At 44.3% G+C, this 26,893-nt stretch overlaps 2 protein-coding genes and 1 pseudogene across 2 annotated transcripts; all 3 read right to left on the reverse strand.

The window, feature by feature from the left end:
- Window positions 1-3,256: 3,256 nt before the first annotated feature.
- LOC107502282 (olfactory receptor 5-like) lies at window positions 3,257-4,201 on the reverse strand. The gene has a single exon (XM_016129346.2). It carries the CDS (start codon window positions 4,199-4,201, stop codon window positions 3,257-3,259), a length of 945 nt encoding a protein of 314 aa, XP_015984832.2.
- A 10,900-nt stretch (window positions 4,202-15,101) lies between these two features.
- LOC107502891 lies at window positions 15,102-25,052 on the reverse strand (annotated as a pseudogene).
- Window positions 25,053-26,136: 1,084 nt separating this feature from the next.
- Window positions 26,137-26,829, reverse strand: LOC107502892 (olfactory receptor 13H1-like). Its single transcript, XM_016130595.2, is given in 1 exon segment — window positions 26,137-26,829. A coding segment is annotated over 1 exon segment (693 nt).
- Window positions 26,830-26,893: the final 64 nt, after the last annotated feature.

Genomic DNA, 26,893 nt, shown 5'->3' on the forward strand with positions numbered 1-26,893 from the left:
TTCATTTATGACTGGTTCCCTTTTATGATTTCCATTTCCATATTTTTTTTATCTCTTTGTTGAAGTTCTCACTGAATTCATCAACACTTCCCCTGAGTTCATTGAGCATCTTTTTAATTAGTGTTTTGAACTCTGCATCTGTTAGATTGCTTGACTCCATTATTTCTAGATCTCTGTTCTGTTCTCTCATATGGTTTCTGCTTCTTTGCCTTCCCATTTTGGCTGCCTTTACTGTGTCTCTTTCTATGTACTAAGCAAAGCTCTTAAGTCTCCCGGTCTTATTAGTGAGGCTTTGTGAAGTAGGTATCCAGTGACACAGTCCTGAGAGGGGTTCACCTGCAGGCCAAAGTTAGCCTCAGTCTCTGCCCTTCCGGGGCCACCTGTTAAGATTCAGCAAGCAATCCACAGACGCTGTGCTTTTAGTTGCCTGAAGAAGCCACGCCAGAAACCAAGGCCGGCTGCCACCAGTGTGGGTATAGGCGCTGCTCAGCAAGGAGCACCTAACTCACTGAGGATACACCTGGATGTGGCCCGGGTGGGGCCATGACCTGGGGAGGCAGATTTTCAGGGAATCCTCTGGGTGGAGTGACCTCTGTTATCCATTTTGATGACATCTGAGCTATGGGAGCGCTGAGTCTGCGCACTGGGAGTGGGGAGGGCTCAACAGAGGAACAATGGATACCACCGGCACTTCTGTTACAGAGTGAGTCTAGCCTATAAACTCTCTCTGACAACTCAGTGTCTCCCTATAAGTCCTGATGCATCTGAACTGGCACTGGTGCTCAGAGCAAGCAGGTCCGTCACCACAAAAGTCTGCTCACGGCCACGGCCCCATTAAGAGACATCTGCAGCTTCTGGCTGCCGCTGCTGCCACCTCAGACCCACTCAGCCACTCGGTACCAGGGCACCTCACATCCTCACGCTGTCCTATCTTTTGTCATTGCAGATTGATTTCTTAGGTTCCTCCCTAGTTGTATGGTTTGTTCATCTAGATCCAAGGCAATTTTTCCTTGCTGTTTGCTCCTTGTTTCTGTCATAACTTTGATTGGGTTGCCAGAGGGATGAACAGAGCCTCTATCATCTACGCCATTTTTCTCTGCCTCCATCTTAACCATTTTTAAGTGTATGGTTCAGTGGTGTTGAGTACACTCACATTGTTGTGCAGCCAAGTTCTGAAACTTTCTCATCCTGCGAAATGGAAACTCTGACCTCATTAAATAGTGACTCTCCATCCCCCTCTCCCAGCTCCTATCACCACCAACCTATTTCTGTCTCTATAAACTTGACTACTCTAGGGACCTCATAGGGATGGATCAGATATTTTTATAGCAAGTCTGTTTGTTTGTGAAGGTCTTTCATTCTTTCTTCGCTGTCTACAATTTTTGTAGAAGAAAAAATTTTAGAAAGAATCTACATGCCAAAATACAGAAAAAATTAAAAATGTTCCAAGTGAAATAACTCCCTGTGAAACTTCAAGGGCAAACAATCACTGTCAGCAGCATCTTTTGTGTTTTTCAAGGAACATTCTTTGTGTAAATAAATATATATCATATACAAATATACATATTCTTCCCTGTTATTTATGGAAATCATATTCTCCAGTATATTCTCCAGTGTTCTGCACCTTGCTTTTTACGTATCAGTACCATTCCTGTCCATGTGAGTACCTGAGGATCTGTTGAGTTTCCCATTCTAAGAATATACTGGAATGTATTTGCCTAGTCCCTTCAAATCTCCTCTTTTTAGAATAATGCTCTGCCTCAACCAACCTCATGCACAGACCTTTGAGTGCACATATAAATCACTCAGGGTGATAAATTCCTACAAATGGTATTGCAGGACTAACAGAGATCCTAAATGTTCATGTGGACAGATAATGCTACTGTGCCCTCCAAAGAATTTTTTCCAACTTACGCCCTGCCAACTATGTACATCAATGCTGGTGGGAAGATCTTTGTAGTCGTTCTTACTGTCTCAGCATGGAAAGGCTGACATGGAAGATGATAAGCTCCCATCAAGAGAGATATGCAAGCAAGGGCTTAAAAACTACTTGGTGGGGATGTTGTCTTGGCCCTGGCTCCAGAATCACTGAAGGAAAGTGGGTGAGGTCACTGGAAGAAACAAAAGATTCTGTAATTTGATGACCCCATCCATACTCTAGGGAGCATAACTCAAAACCCATCAACTGTTTGCTGATTTACAGATTCAATGCCTTTGTGCACAAGAGTCGGCAGCAGGCTTCCTGACCCTCACCCGCTTCCCTGTCTTGAGAGCAGTGGTTGGAAACCGTGTGTGAGCTGTTTACACATACTCAGGTACCAACCTTTTCTCTCATGCTGTGGCAGTTAAGTCTTCTTAGCTCCAATTTACTTGCATGGAAGTGGAGGTTTAGAGAAGGAACCAAACTGTCCAAGGGTCACACAGTTAGGAGGGATGTCTGGGATTATTTATTTTTAATAGTTAATGATAATAACTATTTCTGGGCTCTTACTAGGTGCTAATCCATGTTTTACTGTGTAGTCTGGGTTAACTTCTAATCACCACAATGAGGAAGGTATCATCCCAATTTCACATGAGGTGAAGCCAAATAGTATGTTAATAGTATAGAAACACATTTTCCCTGAAAAACCTTAAAATTTTATGGTAAAACTGACGTCTTACTTAGCTACAATCCACTTGCATCCTCTGCCACTACCCAGGGTGTGTCCTCCAAATCTGTTTCTGTTGGGTGCTGGGTGCTGTTCAAAGTCTATGATGTTCAAGCTCACTGGATTCTCATGACCCTGTGGATAGGGACTTTAAAAAAATTTTTTTTCTCCAGTTTTTTTTTTTAACTAGGGAATGGAAGTTCAGAGAGGCCAAGGTCCTTGCCCACAATCACATGGTGAGGAAAGGGTGGAGCCCAGATTTGAACCCAGCTGTCTGAACTTTGCCCTTGGTCCCATGTTAATGATTTTATTTATATAAAATATTCAAAACAGGAAAGTTCAGAGACAGAAAGAAGATTACCTGTTCCTTAGAGCAGGTGCAAGGGCTTGGGAGTGACTTCTAATGTGTACAAGTTTCCTTTGGTGCTGACTAAATGTTGCAGAATTAGATAGTGGTGAGTGATGGTTGCATACAACTTTGTGAATATACTAAAATCCACACAATTGTACATTTATGAAGGGTGAAATGTATGATATGCAAATTACATCTCAATGACAATATAATAAAACATTGATAGCTTGAGTCTGCCCATTCCCTGGTCAGCCAGTCAGCCTCTGGACCAGTGTAGGCTTTTGTGGAAAGCTGCCTGGACCTCCTTGTTCCTCAGGCAGTAGATGATGGGATTGCACATGGGTGTGACCACCGTGTAGATGACAGACAGCACCTTGTTGAGGTCCATGCCTTCGATGCGGCTGGGTCGGGCATAGATGAAGATAGTAGCCGAGTAGAAGATCCCAACCACCACCAGATGAGAGGCGCAGGTGGAGAAGCCTTTACGACGGGCGGTGGCTGATGGCATATGGAGCACAGCCCTGCTGATGGCCACGTAGGAGGCTATGGCCACAAGGAGGGAGCCCCAGAGGATGATGATGGCAGAGATGAAGTCCACCAGCTCTGTCAGGGCCACATGGGTGCAAGACAGGTTGAGCAGAGGGGAGACATCACAGAAAAAGTGATTGAGGACATTGGGGCCACAGTAGGACAGACTAGCAATGCATGATGTCTTGACCACTGAGACCAGCAGCCCACCAAGCCATGAAGACATGGCCAAACCCAGGCAGACCTGGGGCCTCATGAACAGTGGGTAGTGGAGTGGGTGGCAGATGGCTACATAGCGGTCATAGGCCATGGAGGCCAAGAGGGTGCACTCGGTACAGATGAGGGAGATGAAGAAGAAGAGTTGGGTCATGCAGGCTGTGAAGGGCACATGGCAGAGTCCAGTCCACAACCCCATGAGCAAGCTGGGCATGATCACTGACACGTAGCACATCTCGAGGCAGCTCAGGTTTCCCAGGAAGAAATACATGGGCTTGTGGAGCTCAGTGTGATTGTAGATGAGGTAGATAATGAGTGTATTCTCCAGGAGAGTCAGCAGGTAGAGGGACAGGAAGACAGAAAACAGGATGTCCCTTATGTATGGCCTCGTGGACAAACCCAGCAAGATAAACTCCTGGACTCTGGACACATTGCCCAGCTTCAGGGGCCTCTCCATCTGAGGACAAAGCACATCTACAAGATATGGTGCAACTCTATCTCTCTGCACCTGCCTCACCCTAGATCCAGCCATTGTCTCACTCAAGTAAATGAAATAACTGCTTATCTGGTTTCTCTGCTTCCATTTTTGCCTTCAGCAGTCCTCCATGTAGCAGCTAGTGGAGACTTTCAAAATCATAGATCATATAGTGTGTTACTCTCCTGCTTAAAACTGACAGATTTCCCCATTATTTTTAGAATAAACATCATATTCCTTTTTATGGTCTTCAACCTCTCCAATTTTCTGATTCCTGTCAATTGCTTTAGATTAACACATGTCATGATTCTTCTTACATCTAATGAAGACTTATGGGCTCCCATTCACTTTCTCAAAAGCTCCATGGTCCTTCAAGCCTTAAGAAATTCCCACACAGACTTCCTTCTGCCTGGACCATCCTTGTTCCCATTCTCACTTTTCCCATTTCTGAGAAACTTAACATCCTTAGTATAAATTTTTCAATGTCTTATCCTCAGATAACCCTTCCTTGAAAATCCTCTATGAAACTTCAGTGTCATTATTCTCTATCCCCATATCCCTTTGCTTCCTTTCAGAGAGATTGGTATCAGTTTAAATTACTTGTGTTTTTGTTCAGTTGTTCATCTTCTCTCCAACTGGGTTGTTAGTCTGGGAGGGGGGTTCTGACTCAGAACTCTATTCTCAGTACCTAGCAACAAAGCACATTGCCCAGTATGTTGTAGGTACTCAACAAATTCATGGTGGGTCACAGTTGGTGCAGCAACAAACGGTTGAGGTGTTGGCTGGAAGCACTGGGACTCCTCCTAGGTGACCTTCTCTTCATTCTCTGATGGTTGTTTATTAGAAGGAAGTAAATGGGATATGGTTGGAAGAACTCACCTTGGGGTCAAAAATCCTGCCTTATCTAATTATTACAATTGTTAGCACATTGCTTGATCCATGCAAGCCTTCATTTTTTCCTTCTGTGAAATGGGAATACTGATACATCCCATGAGATGTTGTGAAGGTTACATAAGACAATGTAAGGAAAAGTTCTAGACAAGTGAGGTATTACTTTTGACGAAATTGTATCCATCTAATTTTTAGGTAGCATTTAAAATAAAAAACCAGGAAGAAAAAAAAATGATGTAGATGATAAAAGCTCTGTTCATCCCTCTCGTGACCAAATCAAAGTTGTAACAGAAACAGGAAGCAAACAGCAAGGAAAATCACCTGGGATCTAGATGAATAAGCCCTACAACTACAGAGAGAATTAAGAAATCACTCTGCAATGGAAGGAAGTAGGACAGAGCAACGATGCAAGCCGGCTCAGTCCCCAGTGGCTGAATGGGACAGCAGAGGCTAAGGAAGTGGCAGCCAGCAGCTACAGATACCTCTTAAATGGGCCATGTCCATGAGTGAACTTTTGCAGTGATGGACCTGCTCGCTCTGAGCACCAGTGCCCTGTCAGCAGTGCAAGGGGCACAAGGGACTTGCTGAGTTGTTGGGGTGAGGGTCAGAGGCAAGAATCTCTCCTGGACAGAAGTGCTGGTGGTATTCTCTGTTGAGTCCTCCCCACTCCCAGTGCGCAGACTCAGCGCTCCCATAGCTCAGATGTCATCAAAATGGATAACAGAGGTCACTCCACCCAGAGGATTCCCTGAAAATCTGCCTCCCCAGGTCATGGCCCCACCCGGGCCACATCCAGGTGTATCCTCAGTGAGTTAGGTGCTCCTTGCTGAGCAGCGCCTATACCCACACTGGTGGCAGCCGGCCTTGGTTTCTGGCGTGGCTTCTTCAGGCAACTAAAAGCACAGCGTCTGTGGATTGCTTGCTGAATCTTAACAGGTGGCCCCGGAAGGGCAGAGACTGAGGCTAACTTTGGCCTGCAGGTGAACCCCTCTCAGGACTGTGTCACTGGATACCTACTTCACAAAGCCTCACTAATAAGACCGGGAGACTTAAGAGCTTTGCTTAGTACATAGAAAGAGACACAGTAAAGGCAGCCAAAATGGGAAGGCAAAGAAGCAGAAACCATATGAGAGAACAGAACAGAGATCTAGAAATAATGGAGTCAAGCAATCTAACAGATGCAGAGTTCAAAACACTAATTAAAAAGATGCTCAATGAACTCAGGGGAAGTGTTGATGAATTCAGTGAGAACTTCAACAAAGAGATAAAAAAAATATGGAAATGGAAATCATAAAAGGGAACCAGTCATAAATGAAGAACACATTGTCTGAGATGAGAAGTATATTAAATGGAATAAACATAGTGAATAAGGAAGAGGACCAAACGACCTATATAGAGGATGGGAAAGCCAAAGACACTCAATCAGAATGGCAAGAAAAGAGGAGCCAAGACTATCATAATAATTTAAGGAGCCTATGGGGCACTATTAAAAGTAAAAGTATCTGTGTCATCGGGGTATCTGAAGGAAAACAAGATGTTGAAGAGCTATTTGAAGAAATAATGATGGAAAACTTCCCTAACCTGGTGAAGGAAGTAGACATAAACCTCAGGAAGCTCATAGAATTCCCAAAACCAGGAACGCAAAGAGGCCCACACCAAGACACATCATAATTCATATGCCAAAGGTTAACTACAAAGAGAGAATCTTAAAAGCAGCAAGAGAAAAGCAGTTAGTTACCTACAAAGGAGCACCCATAAAACTGGCAGATGATTTCTCAAAAGAAACTATGCAGGACAGTAGGGCTTGGCACAAAATATTCGACATGATAAAAACCCAAGATCTACAACCAAGAATACTTTACATAGAAAAACTGTCATTTAAAGTTGAAGGACAAATAAAGAGCTTCCTAGACAAAAGTAAGCTAAAGGAATTTATCATCGCCAAGCCAGTATTACAGGAAATGTTGGAGGGACTGCTTTAAGAAGAAAAACATGTATCCAAAACAGGAATAAAGAATGGTAACAACTACATTCCTATCAATAAGTACCTCAAATGGAAAATAATTAAGAGCTCCAACCAAAAGATTGAGTGGCTGAATAAATAAGAAAACAAGACTCCTACATATGAAAAGGAAGGAGATGGAAAAAGATACTGCTCTGATGGACCTAGAAGTCATTTAAGTCAGACAGAGAAAAATAAGCACTATATGATTTCAATATATGCAGAATCTTAGGAACAAAACGAACAAACTAATCAAAAACAGACTCACGAATATAGTGGACAATTTGGTGAAGGTCAGAGGGGAAGGGGATTCGGGGGGCTGGAGAATCGAGTGAATGGTTAAAGAAGTACAAATTAGTAGTTGATAGTTGGGCACGGGGATGGGGAGCACAGCAGAGGGAATGCAGTTAGCAGTAATATGATGGGTAAGTGGAAGGCCAAGGGAGGGTGGGAACAACTGGGGCGACCCTTTTTCTGAACATATAGTTGTCTTACTAATGTACCGTATACTTGAAACTAATAAAAAAATTTTTTTAAACAGTAATAAAGAATGGTAACAACTACATTCCTATCAACAAGTACCTCAAAGGGAAAAGAATTAAGAGCTCCAACCAAAAGACTGAGTGGCTGAATAGATAAGAAAACAAGATCTCTACATTTGCTGCCTACAAGAGGCTCGCTTCAGATTAAAAGACACACGCAGACTAAAGGGAAGGGGATGGAAAAAGATATTTCCTTTTTGGACCTAGAGGGTACTGCACTGAATGAAATGGGCCGAATAGAGAAAGACAAATATCACACGATTTCACATCCATGTGGAATCTGAAGAACAAAATCAACAACTACAACAAAAGAGGAAATAAACTCATAGATACAGAGAATATTTAGAGGAATACTAGAAGGGAGGAGAAGGGGGGAACCAAGCAAAGGCAAAGGGATTAAAAGGTACAAATGGATAGTTGCACAACAGACATGGAGATGTAGAGTGTAGCATGGGGAAGATGGTTAATAATGTTGTAATAAATGTGTAAGGGGGAAGAGAGTTACTAGATTTAGTGGGGTGATTGCTTTGCGAGTTATGTGGATTTCTGATCAATATGCTATATAACTGAAACTGGTATATGATTGTATGCCAACCATAATGAAAAAAAAAGACTCATTGAATTGCACAATGTAGATACAAGCAACTGATGGTCTATTATATTTCAATAAAGCCAGAAAAAAATGTTTTTAAAAAAATTCTACACCAAACATAAGTGATTCTGGGTATCTTAGAGTAGAGAAAAATCCGTATCTCCCTATTCTGAGATTCCTCTATTAATCTGATGGCATTTATTGATGAAATTTACCACTATCTAGTAGTGAAAAGAGTCAGCTATGTTAACTTTCTAGAAAAAAAAAAACAAAGGAAATTTGATTCCTTTTTTTTCTAGAGAGTGCTATATCCACCCCACCTCCCCCACCCCCAAATGTCTTATTTAAAGATGAAGGTAACATTTTGCATATATCTATGTCCAGGGTATGTCCTTCACATAAAAGATTTAATTTCTTTTCAATGCCCTGCAAAGTAGCTGTCATTTTCTTATGCTAAAGACAGAAACCGAGGTTGTCAGAGACTACAAGTACAAAGTGAGAGCACTGGGATTTTTCAACTCGGTTCTATATGATTTTACTACCCATCAGTGCCTCTCATGTGATTGTGTTGCTTGCAAAGGCAAAGCACACCCTTGGTCTGTTTTAGAGCTGCCTGGAGTCTCATCTAACTTCAGAGAGGATTGAATGAAGCAGTGAGGTTGATAGTTTAATGATAAACTGCCCTCTTCAGGAACATGGTGTTGGAGCTGTCCACAGTTCGAAAACAATCACGTCATTCCTGCCCTGAGAACACCCCCACCAGAGGCAGCTTCTGTGGTGAACACGACTCTCCACCAGGTTGCCAGCACTGGCTGGCTGTGCTCCTCTTGATTCTAAATGAGAACACCTAAACGATCCACTCTCCTTTTGTGTCCCCCCCACCCCCGCTTGGCTTTTCTCTTCTGTCACCCATGTTCTCTCCACTCCTGCTTCTATCCCTCTCTTTCTTTTCCCCTGCACCAGACTTAACTCTGCTATAGTCTCACAATCAGTGGCCTTAAATAGAAGTGGGCTTTGTTTGTTTGTTTTTGTTTTTGCTTATCTCACATAAGAAGTAATCAATTTAATTCCAAAGGCCACTTTGGAATTATTCTGCCCAGAATCAGGGTGCACAGAATTTTCATTTAGGAGTTTTATTTCCTCCCACTAATGGCGAGCATGAACAATATCCCCCAGCACATGGAGATGAACAATATGTAGCCTGCCAGGGGAGTTTTCTATCTGGCTTTTTTTTTTTTTGCTAAACTCAGACAAGTTGGTTTACCTGTTTGGCCTTCAATATACTTTTCTAAGAAAAAGATGGATATAATTACCTTCATCTCAAATTCCATAATATCTCTACTATTAAATAAGTGTCACACAGACCTGGATCTTAATATAGGACCTTCCACTTAATAGTGGTGAGGTTTTGGACAAGATACACGTCTTCATTGAACTTCAGTTTCCTTACATGCAAGTGGGGGATTTATTATAGTACTTAACTCATAGCATTGCCATATACTAAGTTTCTGGCCCACAATAAACCATAAGTAGTATGCCATCCAAATATAGGTATTTATCTTTATGAGATGAACATTATTGCATTAATCTATGTTGTAGCCATCCTGCGAGTGAAGCATTAGCCTTTGCATTTCGCAAAAGAGGAAATAAAGCTTAGAGAGGTGGAGAAACTTGATAAGTTTACACGGATGGGGGCAAATCCAGCAGCCACACCTAGGTCTCTCTAATTCCAAAGCCAATGGTCATTTTTTTATACTCTGCTGCCTTTCTTTGGGAAAGAAGCTCCACATGTTTGAATGTGTCCAATGAATCTGGCCTTCGGCCTGACCTCAAGACTGGATTTCAGTGCCAGCATATTTATCTAATCCCTTCTAACAAAGGAGGCAGTCATGCAAAGCACAACACAGGGGAGAGATTTGATGAAGAAGTATTTACTTCTAGAAGGAAGGACTGGGAAAGCCTCATGCAACATCTGATATTTTAACTGAATCTTGAAGGATTAATAGAATTTTGGAAGTTGGAAAATGGGTAGAGTAATGGGCAGCCCAGGAAGAGGAACCACACCAGCAAAGACATAAAGACCATACTTTGACCACAGTCACTCACGTAGTTGAGAACTTTAGCCCAGGTTTTTGGCTTTCAACTCAGTCTTTGGTTTTCCACGATCCATGAGAGACGTCTTGGTGTGGTAGAAAGAATTTGGGCTTTAGAATCGCATGGACCTGGACTCCAACTTTAAAAACCCTGCAGCCCACTTGTATGAGATCAGGCATTTTAACTTATTCTTACTGACCTCCAGCTTCTCCATTTGTAAAACAGGGACTATATTTGTAACTACATCATAGGAAAGCAGTCAGTGAAGCACCTGACACAGAGTACATTTGCTATACTCTGTGTAGCAAGTATTTTCTTTTCATCTTGATAGTCCCTTCCCTTTGCCCTCTATTGAACTATCCGGTCTCCTTACCTGAATAACTTGAGTACAATGGTTCTATGAGAATGGATACAGTGAACCTTCTTCCTTTCCTGGGGTCTCTGGTCAGTGACTAAGTGGCCTGAGTACACACTCAAGGACAGAATTTTCAGGAATGGAAAATTTTTTCAGTAGTCAAAAGGCAAGGATATTTCCTTGAGTTCCCGCCAGCCTGGAAGGAGCTGTCCTTGGTCCTGAGCTGGAGTTTCCGCCAGACCCACCCCACTGCGCACTCTGGGCACTGCCAAGTTGCCTCTGTCATCACAGACAGAGAAGCCAGCTTAAACCACAGCTCAGGATCTTTGAGACCTCCCTCCCCTAATCTCTGTGGAATTAAAGAACAAATGAGAAGGATTTTTTTTTTTCTGAATCTCTGTTGGGCAAAGGAACACCTAATTTGGAATCCATCTTTAGGCCACATCAATCAACATGCATTGATACCCTACTGTATGCTAGAATGTGTTCTGTATTCTGGAAACACAAAAATCAATCAGACTTGACTTCTGTTTTGAAGGTCTGTGGCAAAGGTGGGTATTTAATCAGATGAGGGCCAGAGATTGGGGAAGAAGAGAGGAAGGAGACTAGTCTGGTACAGGGACTTACAGGAGACTTTCAGGAGAATGTGGCAACTGAATTGAGGTTTCAGGGAGCCTGTTAAGGTTATATTCACTTGGCACAAGGCAAGAAACTCCACATGTGCAGCAGGCACATACTTGTGCAAGGTCATGTGAAAGATTTTTTTTAACACATTCTCTTTTTTGTCTTATTATGAATTTAGAATTTCTTACTATGGAATTAATATTTCAAGCCCTGCACTATATGTACCCAAGCAAGATCCCGTGCTTCAGTCAACATGGTTCTCCACTGTTTCCAACTCCTTCCTGTGCCTGTAACACATGGTTTCCTTTCATACTTCCATACCTCAGCATATTCCATTTCTTCTGCCTAGAGGACCACCCCCTGTCCCCTTTCCTCCTGCAGAAATGAGTCATCCCTTCAGGTTGAATACTTGGAAAACTATCACTAGCCTCCTTTATCACTGACCCCAACCCTTCTTTTCTTTCTTTGTGGATTTTTTTTAATTGGTGAAATATATATAACACAAAGTTTGCCATCTTAGCCATTTTTAAGTGTACAGCTCATTAACATTAATGACGTTCACATTGTCAGCAACCGTCACCACCATCCACCTCCAGAATGCTTTGTCCTGCAAGATTGAAACCCTATAACCCATTAAACAACTCCCTATTCTCCCGTACCCCAGCCCATAGAAACCAGCATTCTATTTTCTGTTTTTATTAACTTGAGCACTCTTGAGACCTCATATAAGTGGAATTATAGAATATTTGTCTTTTTATGACTGGCTTATTTCATTTATCATAATGTTCTCTAGGTCCATTCATGTTGTAGTGTGTGTCAGAGACTCCTTCCTTTTTAAGGCTGAATAACATTTCATTGTGTGGATGGACCGCATTTTGCTCATGCATCTATCTGTCAGTGGATACCTGATTTCACCTTTCGGCAACTGTGAATAATGCTGCTATGAACATGGATGTACATGTATTTCTTTGAAAACCTGCTGTCAATTATTTGTGACCCCCAATCTCCTTTTGTTCCAATGATGCCTGGGGCTGGGTGGATGTCTAGCCTGCAGGGCTAGATCCAGGCCAAGTTGGAGTTTATGGACATGAGAGTAGCTTCCAACACCTGATGGGTTCTGCTGAGAAGAATTGCAGTGCCTATTCTATCCAAAAAGGTCATCTCAGCAAACTGAGTCAACAAAATGGGAATTTATAAGGCAAACCACATCTAAGTCATGTAACCATATGAGTAGGGGACTTGCAGGGAGACTCAGGTTAAAATCTTGACTGTGCCAGATACTAGATGTGTGAAAATATTCTTCTTATAACTGTATTTTTTTGTGTTAAATTCAGTTGATACCTTCGTGCTTTAGTAGTTGAGGTCTTGGTGTAGATTTCTTTCAATGTAAAAATACTGGAGGGTGTCAACATACTTGGAGGAAGTTTTCAGTTGTTTCAGCTATGAAACAAATATTTGCTTTTTAAAATGTTTCAATTTTATAGAAGTAAATATGCCCTATTCCATTTCAAATCAACTATCCATAGGTAATGCAAGGAACAGATGTTATATATCTTTTCAGAAAATTTTCTATATATGAACTATATATATATATATATATATGCTCTTGTTTTTCACAAATGGGATCACACTATGCATACTCTTTTACAATTTCTTTGTTTAACCCTATATTATGGTTCATCTTTCTATATCAGTATATATAGGTCTCCCTTCTGCTTTTGACATTATAAATTATTCCATTGTATATTAGGCACTGTGATTTATTTTACCAATTCCAATGACAAATTTTGGTTATTTCCCATTTTTTACCATTCTAAACAATTCTGAAATGAAGTCTTATACAAATGTCTCTATGTATTGGTGTAAATGTATTTGTAAGATCCATTGCTAGTTGTGACATTTTTGGATCAAAAGAAATATGCAATATAAATGTGGAGAGATACTGCCAAATTGTTTCTTAGAAATTTGTTTTGGTGTACTCTCCTAACGGTAGTGAATGAGAGAAGATAATGTTCTTAACAAAGATGTATTAGAGCACCATTAGATAGGGAAGTTAGTACCATGCCAGGAGATACTTGGTCTTGTTCATCTTTCATCCTTGGCACACAGCACTGGGACTACTCCATAAATACCTGCAGAGAGGACAGAGGGAGGGAAGAAGTTTATTCTGAGAGGAATGTGGACTAAGGTGAGCTTGACTTTCAGTAGCAGGGAGTGGATCTGAAGGATGAACAGTAGCTCCAAACTCTAGCTGTATCCAGGCCATGATTTGGGACTATCGTTAGAGGCAGGGAGGACGATAAACCAGGCATGACCCAAATCCAGGACTCTGACAGCTTCTGTAACATCTTTGAATGCCTCTTTCAGGTGCAAGCAAAAAATTTAAAAATTGGAATGTATCAGCTCATCTTGGGTAATATGGCACAGAGAAACCCAGATGCTCCAATGATAACATCATGATTCAGTGTCTTTCTCCACCTTGAGAATCTTCGTCCCTCTCTATGGGTTTTATTACAGATACGTTCATTCTAGGTGCCTCTTGGCAGGTTCAGATCTATATCCTACTAGTCTCCAGTACCAGAGAAAGCCAGTCTTCCCCTAGTAGAATCAGCTTGTAGGGTTTTTCCACCTGAACTCACCTGAGTCTTGTGATAATCTCAGAAACAAAAATCGCTCGTGGAGATAAAACATAGCAGTAGCTCCAGGGAAGGGTCGATACAAACTGAAATAGCTTGAGTGGGGAGCGATGGCCACCTCCAAACTGGAGTGGCCAAGAGAAGAGGAAGTAGGTGGTAGACACACCTCACTGCAGGGGTCTTCTCCGGCTGTCTGAAGGCACTGCACCAGTGCTTGCTGCCCTGTGGGCTCTCTCTCTGGAAGGAGACCCTGTCCTTTCAAGAAGGGAGAGTCCTCACAGCATATCTGAATAATCACTCATTCTTTATTCATTCTTTTGGAAAACAGTTATTGATTGGCTGCTGTGTGCCGGTCATGGTGCCAAGTGCTGACATAGCCAATTTACGGCTTAGTGGGGACTGGCAGACATGAATCCAGCCAGCACACAGATACAATTATAACTGTAACTGAATAGATGTTTTTCCAAAGAAAGCACCCAAATAGCCAATAGGTGCATGAAAAAGTGCTCAACCTCACTATTCATCAGGAAATGTAAATCAAAATCACAATGAGATATTACTTTGCACCTATCGGAATGGCTACTAACAAGGAGATAAGACATGAGTGCTGGTGGGAATGGAGAAAAGGGAACCCTTGTGCACTGTTGATGAGAATGTAAATTGGAATAGCCACTATGGAAAATAGTATGAAGTTTCTTCAAGAAATTAAAAATAAAAGTATCAAATGATTCAGCAATCCCACTTCTTGATATATACCAAATAGAAATGAAAACAGGATATCAAAGAGACACATTCACTCGTGTTTATTGCAGCATTATTCATTATAACCAAGATATGGAAACAACCAAAGTGTCTATCACTGGATGGATGAATGGATAAAGATGTGGTTCATATATAAATAGAATATTATTCAGCCATGAAAAAGTTCACACTTACACTCAAAAATTATTTGTTGTTTGCCTGAAATTCAAAATCAAAAGGGTGTCCTATATTTATGTTTGCTGAGCTGGCAATGGCACTTAACAGGAACCATGCTATGACCCTGTTTTTAAACATGGAGAAAGTTCATGCTCTACTATCAGGAAGAGAACCCTGTTGTCCTCGACAAACTGAGTGTCAGGATAATGGCTGGATTAAAGACAACAATTAGGGATGTTCTCTGGGTAGGGCTAGGTGAACAGTTCTGGAATCATGGAGAAGCCATGGAATGTGGATCCCTTTTCTTTGATAATGCACACGCCCCAACACAGCCTTCACCTCCTCATTCTAAATGCATAGATGAAGGGGTTGAGCATGGGGGTTGTCAGAGTGTGAGAGATGGACACCACCTGCTCGCTCTCCAGGGAGCAGCTGGCCTTGAGTGACAGGCGGATGAGCCCTGTTGGGTCCTAGAACAGAACCAACATGATCAGGTGGGAGGCACACATGGACAGGGCCTTGTGGTGCCCAGTGGCCAATGGCATCCACAAGATGGTGGGCAAGACCCCAATGTTGGAGGTGGCTATCAGACAGAGAAACTATGACAACCAGCACTGTGGCTGCCAACACAATGGCCTCCAAACTTGATGTCCCCACACACCAGGCTCAGCAGAGGGCTGATGTCACAGAAGTGGCAGATGCCACAGGGCCCACAGGAGGAGAAGGCAAACATCCAGATGGTGAAGACCAGCCACACGGGGACCCTTGCCAGCCAGAACATGGTGGCCAGCCCATGGCAGAGCCTTGGGCTCAGATGGCGCCATAGTGCAGGGGCCCACAGATGGCCACGTAGCGGTCCCAGGCTATGCGATTAGGAGGAAGAGCTCCATGTGATGCAGGAATCCCTCAGGGGACATGCCCCACTCGGACCGCAGTGGGATCACCAGCAGCTGGGGCACAATGTCCAGAAGGAAGCAGATTTCCACCAGGGCCAGCTTGTATGGGAAGAAGCTCACAGGCAAGCGCAAGGCCGGGTCCAGTGCAGTGAACCCTGTGACATGTGGTACCCAGCAGAGTGAGCAGGAGGCGGCCAGAAGTGCTGACAGGCTGACAGCAGGTGCAGCACTGTCCCTGCAGGAGACTCAGCAGTAAAAGTCATGCGCCCAGCTCTGATTGGCCCAGGGCAGGCCTTCAGGGGCCTCAGAGAGCCTGGTGAGGGAGGAGGGAAGGAGAAGAGTGAAGGCCAGAGTTGCACCTGCCTGCCCTGTCCACTTAAACTTCTCCCATGACCTCTGAATGAAGGCCAGCGGCCCATGAGGCCTGGCTGGAGTGGCCTATCTGCCTCTCTAAGTTCGTCTGAGCTGCGTCCACTGCTCTTGTCCGCACCAGGGCCTTCCAGCCCCCTGGAGATGCTTTTCCCGTTGGGTGCTGGTTTCATTGTTTCCCTTTTGCAAGGACCTGGGTGGATTGGTTGTGGCTACTTGTCCTTCTCCACGGCCCTCCAACCTGCTCCCTAAGTCCAACTTCAAAGACCTCACCACCTGTGAAGCCCACGGTATCCTGCTGCCTCAGGCCTTGTGCACTTGCTACTCCCTCCATCCAGATCCTCTCCCTAGATAGTTGTGTATCTTTTTTCTCTTTTCCTGTGCATATCAACTAATACACGCTCCCTGACAGTCCTTTCTCAATGACCTGATTTAAAGTAGCCCCCCCAACATGTACAGACGCTGGTCACTGTGTGACATCCTTTCGTTGCTAAAAGCACATCTGAAGTAGCCTGGATTGTTTACTTGTTACCATCTGTTTGCCCCATTTATTGTGCCACAGCCATAAGCCCCTTCTGCCTGGTTTGCAGCTGCATTTGTGGCACAGGAAAGAGTGACTGGTAGGTGCTCAGTAAAGTTCGGTCCATGTAATGGTCAAGTCCCTTTTCCAGTAGAAAACATACAAAATATGTACTTTCTCCCCACACAATATTTTTTATTCTGTTTGGTTCAAATATATTCTATTTCATTTTTTAAAATGTTGGTTTCGACCATCTAAATCAGTGGATCTCAACTGGGGATGATTTGACAACCACAGGGGACATTTGGCAGTGTGTGGGACATTTGGGTTTGTTACAACTGGGATGCCATTGGCATTTAATGGGTAGAAGACAGGGATGCTGTTAAACATCCTGCAGTGCACAGGACAGTCCCCCAAAACAGCAACACAGAATGATTCACCCCACCCCCCATGTGAGTAAAACCAAAGCCTAGAAAGCTGATATAAATCAATTTCCAAATCCACTAATGGCCCTCGACCTGCAGTTGGAAAAGAAAGACCCTAGGCTAGCAGGACAGATAGACCTAGTAAGAAAACAGCACGACAAAGAGATAGAGACCCTTGGCTGAAAGATGGGGTGATAGAAAACTCAGGGTCACTCCTAGCCCTACCATGGGTGAGCTGGGTGAAGTCGGATGAGTTTCACCACCTCTGAGCCTGTTTTCTTATCTGTGAAGTGGTGAGAAAAGTATTTCCCTAACCTGGAGGATGGCAGGAAATGGTCCAGCCAGAGCACTTAGCACTCACCTGGAACACAAGGATGGCCTGGCGGTCTCTTTTTTTAATCTGATCATGTCATGCTTCTTTTTGGAATGATGGCCTTGAGTGGGGGTTTGGCTCTTTATTCTAAGTGCTGTGGGGAGTTACTAGAAAGTGGCAGGATTATAGCAGATCTCTGTGGAATATTGTGCAGCCGTTAAAAAGGAATGCAGCCTGGAGACCATGAAATGGAAGATATTCAGGAAATACTATGTTAAAAAAAAAAGCCAGCAGCTTGTAGAAGGAGAAGAAGAGTATGATATAACTTATAAGAAACAGCTATCAAGGGCAATGTCACAAATTTTTCCCTAGCGTCATATATTTGTGTATAAATGCATAGGCAATGCAAAGAAGGACACTCTCCTACATTGAAATGATAGCGGTTGCCTCAAGGGTGAGGACTACAACTGAGGTTAAAGTCAAGATGAACTTTAGACTTCTCCCTTTTACATTTTATTAAGAGGGTGTATTTATCGGGTACTGCAACATTGCACTTTATCAACTCTGAGTTCATCTCTTCACAAAATTGACCTACAGGGTTGGACTCAGAGCCATGCAGACGACCAAACCATATGTTCCTTCAATCTACATCCACTGGGTTCAAAGATGTGCCTATGGAACGAATTTTAATCATAATTTGCTTTGCCAGTTGGAATCACTCAACTAAGAACAGGTTGCACATCAGGGCACGTTGCTGTTTCCTGTTATGCTTGCTCCTAGAATTCTTCACGCCCAAGGGGAGAAACAAATTCTCGCTGTGCCACAGAACAGTGCATTCCAAAAATGCGGGTTGTGATCCACTGAAATAAGTTTAGGAGAAATTGACCCGCAGTCTCAATGAAGTACTGTAGAAGAGATTTATAAAAATAAAAAATAAATTAAAAAAAAAGATGATGGTGTATAATAAGGTGAAAATTGTTTCATGAAACTTTGTTTCAGTTATATGTGTATGTGTATGTGTGTGTTTGCTTATCCAGAAAATAAGCTGTATTTCTTCCTAGTTCTCATTGTCTAAAATTTTTTTTTGTGAAGCACCACTATAGAAATTGATTGTTATGAGAGGAGGGATGTAAACTAGGACCTCCTTTTGTTTGAGCTACATCTAAGTCTGAGAAACATTGTTTTAAAACATTGCAAAAAGTAACAAAACAATGGCAGGTGGAAAAAATCTATGGCAACTCTGAAATCCTATGAGTTTATGTAAAGGACAGAGCAGTTTACCAGCTCCGGGCCTCCTGGAGGAGAGAAGGCCAGAGCCTCTGATTCCTATTCCTGCTATAGCTGTGGTCTTGGTTTTCTTTTTAATAGAGAGTCTGACAGTTTTGGTTTAAACTTCACACATTTTTAAAGAAATTCTCTTCCTCCTGTAATAGTCACTACTGCTGCAACCTCCCCATCAGCCTTCCCTCCACTCTCTGCCCAGCATCCATCATGTCCACACTCAGCTAAGTCCACTTCCCCTCCTGTGAAACCCCTGTTCATTTTCTTTGCCCTCCCAGGAATGATACAGATAAACCTTCAGGCTTGAAGTTATGCCCGGGAGAGAAAGAGAGGAACTCAGTCTGACAAATGCCAAGCGCTCATGCAGGATCCACTGCATACCAGTCACTGCTCTATGCATGTTACCAATGTACTGAATCCTCACAACAGCCCTCAAATTAGATGCTATCATCCCCCATTTACCAGTCTAGGGAACTAGGTTAAATAAGGTTAAATAAGCTGCCCATGTACCCACAGCTTACAGGAGTACATGCCAGCCAAGGTCTGAACCTTGGCTAGAATGACAGAGACAGAGAAATCGTTAAAATGCTGGTGAATCTTAGAGAATTTTCTTCAGGGACTTTTAGGCTATGCAAAGGAACTTGACCAGTGGTCCTTGGAACAATAAGAACATCTTTAATCTGATAAAGGGCTTTCACATCCTCCAGCAGGGCCCACCAGGTAGGAAAAGTCCAACAAAACCTCTTGACCCTCTTTGAGAGAAGGGACCATCTCTGCCTTGGTCCCCGCTGAATGCCCAGGGCCTGACCCAGAACCTGGCACACAGAGGTGACTTCTCTATTTGAGAATGCCTGTCTCTGTAATTGTCCCTCCTGCAATATGATTTCCAGGCACTGGTTGCTAATATCTCTGTGAAGTCCCCACCCCCACCTTTGGGCATGTCAGGGATGACCTGAGCATATGATGCAGAATGACAACTGCCTCTGTTAATGACCCAGCATCTCCTTCCATGTGGCCCCAGTCTCACCTCTGGACAAGAAAGGAACCAGCTGCCTTGGAGCTATTCTTCGAAACAGTATTTAGGGTGGGAGGCTTGCTATGGGAGGATGGAGTTAGAACTTAACTATCCCGCCAAGCACCAGTGCAAGGACAGCCCAGAATGAGACCTCGAATAACTGTGCAACCTGGGAAAAGTGGCTTAACCTTGATGAGACCTCCATTCTTTCATCTAAAGGGATGTAACGATCCCTATGGCTCAGGGCTAGTTGGAGGGGAACAGCCTGGTAAAGAGTAAATGCCCCAAATGTTTCAGGGAGTTGTCTTTCAAGCCAACCAGATGCAACTTAAACCCAAGCTCTGCCAATGACTAGCTTTGTGAGTTACTAAACATCTCTGAGCCTCTGTTTCCTCACCTACAAACTGACTATAGTAATGGTGTCTACCCCATGAGACTGCTGTGAGAATTCACTGAGATCTCATACAAACCGTGGGATACAGTGAGCATTCAGTAACTGTAAGCAGTGATCATCAACCTCGCCACCACCAACATCAGTACTCCAACCTCCACAATTATCATCACTATCGCCCCCACCATCACCACCACCACCATCAACATCAGCACCATCAGTACCATCACCATCATCATCATCATCATTATCACCATCATCATCACCACCCTTCTGACCTCCTGTCTCCAGGATGTCCCAAAGGGGCTGGATTCTGTCTGCTCCCGTCACAAATATAAAAAATCCACTCTTTACCCCAGCATTTGAGGCCCCCAGAAATTTGTGCCTACCCACTTCCCCATCTTCATGTCTTACCATGTCCTTACCATACTTCTCCACACCCTGTGACTCCTGGTTATATCAGGGGAGCTGAAATAATCTCTGTGCTTGTGATCTGTGCACTTTCCCATATGGCTGCTATGCTTCACTAACAAAAGCAACAATAGCCATTTTAAGGACCTTATTGTAGAAAATGAAAATGCAGTTGATCAATTACTAACAGCCTACTGTTGACCAGAAGGCTTACTGATCACATAAGCAGCCAATTAACACATATTTTATATGTTGTATGTATATACATTGTAGTCTTACAATAAAATGAGCTAGAGAAAATAAAATGTTATTAATAAAATCATAAGGAAGATTTACAGTGTTTTTTGGAAAAAAAAAACACATGTAAGTGGACCCACACAATTCGAACCCATGTTGTTCAGTGGTCAACTGTCCTAGCTATTGCTGACAGTAGTTGGGTGCATGGGCTCTGAAGCCAGATTTCCTCACTTGCTTGCTTGGGTGAAGTGTTTGAACACAGTGACCCATAATTTTTTCTCCTGTAAATGGAGCATAAAAGTTGTATTTACCTCCTAATGTGTGTGTGATGATCAAAAAGTCCTGCATAGAAGTGATTAGCATGATGCCTAGTTCTTTTCACACCATCAATAAACATTCTCTAGTACTATTAACATTGCATGCCTAACCACGTGCCACGTCTCCAAGGCCTGCAATAGTTCATATCATATTGGGAGTGCTCAATGTGTTTGTTAAATGAACAAATGATTGAGCAAGTGACTGTTGTCATTTGTTAAATGCCTGCTGAATGCCAGATGCCTGTTTAGGTGTTTTACCATCCATGAGTCAGTTTAGTAAGTCACAAATAGCATTAAAAATAAAACGGAGAAGAGATTATCAGCATCTCAGGATGTATATGAGAGAAGCTTCAAATATATCTATGTCTGTATCTATATCTAAATCTATATCTACAACTATATCCCTTTCTCACATCCATATCCATTTATATACATATATCTATGTCTACGTCTATGTCATGTTGAAATCAGTGTTGATGTATCTGTGTGTCAATCTAGGTTCACATCCCTATCCATATTAATATTTATATCTATATATTAGGGACATATAGAAAAGAGACAGAGAGAATGTATAGATATTACGTGTATATGTAATATGTATGTGCACATGTATTACGTGTGTGTGTATATATGTCTTATTGTATTTGCTATATATACACGTACATGTTACACATATATGTCTATATATAGAGAGACAGAGACACAGAGAGATAGACAGAATGAGTAGCATAGTGATTAAGCTTGTACCCTTTGACCAGCATCTCCCCATTTCCCCCGCCACCAAGGCCCCTGACAACCACCATTTTACTCTCTGTTTCTATGAGTTTGATGTTTTTTAGATGACATATGTAAGTTGCATCATTCAGTATTTGTCTTTGTCTGGCTTATTTCACTTACCATAATGCCCTCCAGGTCCACCCACATTGTTGCAAAAGGCTCTGGACCTTGACTGCCTGCATTGGGCCATCATGCACCTCTTACTAAAGGTACCTATTACCCAACTTATTCGTGCCTTTGTTTTCTCACTGCTAAATGCGTACACAAGGACCACAATACTAGTTACCTCATAAGGTTTTTCTGCAGCTTGTATTATAGCACATAAAGCCGACATAAAGATGCTCAGTACATCGCAAACTTAATATAAAGTGTCACCTATTACATCTGAGTGACAATAAAAAATGAATGTCTTACTTTGGCTTGGGGTCCAAAAACCCATGCCTATTCTACCTTATTTATTTCATCCTGACAGTGCTTCTATGGGGCCGCTATTTTGTCCTATATCAGGAGTCATTGCTAAAAATCAGTTTTCACATTATTAAATGGTCAAAAGAAAATTAAAAAATAGAAGAACCTTTTGTGACCGGTGAGCATTATATAAAATTCAAGTTTCAGTGTCCACCTATAAAGGGTTGTTTTGGAAGCACAGCCCTGCCCTCATAAAGTTGGAAATATTTACTTCCTTTACAGAAAATGTTGGGGACCTAGCCAGTCACAGAACGCTTCAAGAGGTGCGCGGGGATCTGAGGGAGACAGGGACTTGTTCAAGGTCACAGAGCTCGGCGTCAGGCCCCAGTTCTGTGTCTCCTGCTGCTGCGGATCCCAGGATGGGAGGACGCGACCCCCTCCGGCCAGCATGGGCGGAGCTGGCTGCGGTGTGGATCTCGCTTGTAGATGCGTGGGTTTGGGACGCGCGTGGTGACAAGATGGGAGAAGGCCACCAGCTTGTGGCACTTGGTGGGGAGGGCGCTGGAGCTCTGGGGGCTCAGGTACGTGGCGGTCACCAGGAGAGCGCTGCCACAGCTGCAGGTGGACAGGGCCCCAAGAGGCTCCTAGAGGGATGTAGCATGCGCACCGCCGCCCGGAACCGCGGCGTAAGCGGCGGGGGGCAAAGGCCGGAGAGGCTGGGTGCGCCCGAGTGGGGCTGCATCTGCCCTTAGCATGGAGGGCAGCTCGCAGAGGATGGGGCAGAAGGGCAGTCGCTGCATGGCCGCGACCTTGGGCACGGACAGCAGAAAGCCCAGCGCCGGGGCAGTGGCGTCCAGGGCGGCGCAGCGCGGGGCGTTATGGTGAGCCCACAGTTCAGGGGTGGCACACGGCCAGGCCGCGGTCCGTCGCCCTGGAGGACAGGAGGATGGTCTCGCAGCCACCCAGGGAGGTCCCCAGATAGAGCTGGGCCCCTCGGGCGCGCCAGGCATGCGCGCCGGAGCCGGCGCGAGCATGGTTTCACAGCCGCGGGGTCCAGCAGCGCCAGGCGCGCGGACAGGGCCCACCGGCAGATGCAGCTGCGGGTCCAGGGCGACCAGAGCCACCAAGAGTACCGCCCATAGAAGGGACGCAGGAGTGGCGGCGCGCACAGCCCCCGCAGGAAAAAACCTGAGGTTCCCGCTTCATACTAGGCAGCCGGGCCCACCCTGGGGGAGAAGCGCAATTGTGAGGCTCCAGTGAACACAATGCTGAGGCCGGGGCTGTGGGCGCGAATCCTTCCTCTTTGTCCTGTTGCTTCCTCTCCACCCCCGCCCCCCGCCCTCCTCTCCCCTCTCAGTCAGTCTGTCGGTCTCGGTCTCGGTGTTCCTCTCTCTCATCTCACCCGCACCTCCCTAGTCTTGTCAATCTCGCCCCTCCCTTTTCCTTCTGGGCTCTCTCCTTTTTCCCTTGCACTCCCCTCCTCTGCCTCAACTTCGTCTCCACCCCTTGCCACCGGTGTGACTTTGGGGAGGTAACTTCCACCTTTCCGAACCTGCCTTTCCTTTCTCTTAACGATGGGATCCTAAAATCCAGCTCGCAGCCTTGGGTGGTTGGCTGAATGTACAAGCCGAACACCAAGCTTCCCACGCCTTGTGATGTTTCATTCCTTTCCTCTCCAAGTCAGGTCCAAACCCTGACGTTCTGACTTTGGACTGGCCACCTCATCCTCTATGGCAGTCCAGTTATATTGAAGACCTTGGCTTTGCACCACAGGGATAAACATTACTCATTTCATGTTGTATGACCTTGAGAGAACGCAGAATTTGTTTAAAATTTTATTTAGAACTTTGTTTCACGTTCACTATATGTTTTTCTTACATTTCTTATACTTTTTTCGACCAGTTATCACATCGAAATTAGCCATGCTGGATAAAAGTCAGGTCAACTCAATCTTTTGAGTATCTGTCAATCAAGGTTATCCGTGCCTGAATTAGGTTAGCCTTCTCTGTTCTATTTTTCTGTAATATTTTGTATGAGCATTGCTTTATAATTACTTGGAAGATTTGGTAAAAATGTGTTGTGAGAAACACCTGCAGTCCAGGCGGGATGCCTGGTGCTTGGAGCAACAAGGTCATCATCAGAAGCAGATGTGAACTTGCACACAAGGACACATTGCAGGGAGGGCACACACGCCTGACTTATTCTGGGACTTCTTGCTCTAGGGATGAGGATGGGAAAAAGATACCTGAGAAGAAATAGCTGAAAACATGGCGAGTCTGGGAACTGGCTGTAGTTTGTATTACTAACCTGATAGTAATACAAACTACAGCCAGAATAAAAAGCCATGGAGACAGGGGTGGGGGCTGCTAGCATTGCCATTCCTTGCCATTCCTCCTCTCCCTTATCCATGTTAGTAAAAGCATTTCCAGACTCCGATTCTTCTTCCTAACCGTCTCCACAACAAAAATGTATTTTATTCTCTCTTTATTTCTCTCCTGTTTTATCTTCTTTCTTCTCCCTCACACATTTTCCCTCAATTTCTGTCTTCGTCTCTCTGCCTGGTCTGTCACTCCCTTCCTCTCACATATGACGGAGACGTGTGTGTGTGGGTTCACAGAGCCCATCGCTCGTGGACTGTGACCCCCACACACAAACATAAGCTGGGTCATTTACACACCTGTCTGCACCCCTGCGGGATTTTTTCCCTCCTTCTGTTCTCTCTTCATTCTCCTCTCAGCTCTCCTGCCATCCCCACCCCCTACCCCTATTTTGAATCTTCTCTTCGACACTGATACAAGCGTGGCTCACCTGAGGGCCATGGTCGTGCTTCAGGAGTCCTCAGGCCCCCAATGTGAAATCAAGAGGTGCCTCAGTCACTGGTCAGGAGGAGGGTGATGTTCCTCCACCTCAGGACCTACACAGGGTCAGAGGTCAGAGCCTCATTGGACACTCCCTCCCTCACTCCACCTGCCCTCCCTCCTCTGCTCTCCCTTCTCTCTTTTCTGTATCCCACGTCTTTCTTTTGTTTCCATTTGTCTCTGTTTTGTTTTCCCTCTTTACTCCCCACCCTATGTCTCCAGCCGTGCCTCCTCTCCTTGGGTCTTTCATTGTCCCTCTTCCTTCACTCCCTCCCTCCCTCCCTCCCTCAGTTGCTTTCCCTTTTCTGCTCCCCTTCTAGCTTTGTCTGTCTCCAATCTTCCTCTTCCTCTTTCCAATACCCAAACCCCACTTTTATGCATTTTGTCTCCTTCCTCTCCTCCCTGCCATTCTCCAGGCCCTACAGGCCCTGGCTTCCCCTCCCGCTATGGGTTTCTCTGACAGTCTCTCTGTTGTCCCTTTCCTCACAGTTCTATCCCTCATCTCCCGTCATTCTCCCTAAATTTCTCCTGGCTTTTCCCCTTTCCGTTACCTCCTCCTCCCCCTCCCACTCCCTCCTCAGGACTAGCTGATGAAAATCCATGTGGGGCCAGCCAGCTCAGGACTCTGATCCCCACTCCTCCTGTCCAGGCACCAGGGCCTGGAATGGACAAGAATGAAGCAGGGTGTGAACAGATAAGCAATCTATTCATCACTTTTTCCTTCATCCGCTGAGAAATCTTGGGATAGTCACTTTCTCATCGACATCATTCACACACACACACACACACACACACACAGACACCCTGAGCCTAGGTTCTTGCTTCACTTTCTCAGAAGAAATAATATAAGACCACTTTTTAAAAATATGTTTTTGTGTCTTCAAGTATGTGTGTGTAAAACACCGTCTATAAAGTTATTGCACAGAAATAACTCACAGTTCATTGCCTAGAGCAGGCAACCCAGAATATTAACTTATTTCTTCTTCTTTCAACACCAAGTCTTACAGATCAGTCTTTTTCAACCAGAGCCTCCTGAAGGCCCCTTTCATATCCTTGTTCCACAGCTGTAGATGAGAGGGATCATCATGGGGGTGAGGACCCTGTACAACATGGAAATGATCTTGTTGCTATCGTGCATGGTCTTATCCTGAGACATCATGTAAATGGAGATGGCTGTGCCATAGAAAAGGGCCACCACTGCAAGGTGAGAGCTGCACGTGGAGAACACCTTGCCCTGGCCCTCCGTGAACCTCATCTGCAGCACAGCCACCAGGATCCTGCCATAAGAGGCTGCAATGAAGGCAAACAGAGCCAGCAGGGTCAGGGCACTGGTGCCCAGCATGAGGGACTCGTAGAATTGCAGGTCAGAACAGGCAAGCTTGAGCAAAGCCATGAACTCACACAAGAAATGATTGATAACATGGCAACCACAGAACTCCAAGGGCATGGTCAGCACGGGGACCACAGTCAGCAGGAAGGCTTCAGTCCACGAGGTCCCAGTCAGCAGACCACAGAGCAGGGACCCCATGAGCATAGAGTAGCGCAGTGGGTCACCAATGGCCACACAGCAATCATAAGCCATGGCAGCCAGCAGAAGACACTCCACAACACCTAGATAGAGCCCTGTGGCCATCTGGACCATGCACTATCCTAGTGAGATGACAGGAGTGGTCACCAAGCAGTTGATAAGTATCTGGAGCACACTGGATGTGGTGTAGCACATGTCCAGGAAGGACATTTTGCTGAGGAAGAAGTACATAGGTGTCTAGAGTCAGAGGTCATGGTAGATAAGGAGCAAGATA

Source organism: Rousettus aegyptiacus, unplaced genomic scaffold (assembly GCF_014176215.1).
Source record: "Rousettus aegyptiacus isolate mRouAeg1 unplaced genomic scaffold, mRouAeg1.p scaffold_m13_p_14, whole genome shotgun sequence".
Lineage (NCBI taxonomy): Eukaryota > Metazoa > Chordata > Mammalia > Chiroptera > Pteropodidae > Rousettus > Rousettus aegyptiacus.

Coding starts and splice junctions, on each gene's coding strand:
- LOC107502282 (XM_016129346.2), bottom strand. CDS start 4,201: ATGGAGAGGCCCCTGAAGCTGGGCAATGTGTCCAGAGTCCAGGAGTTT.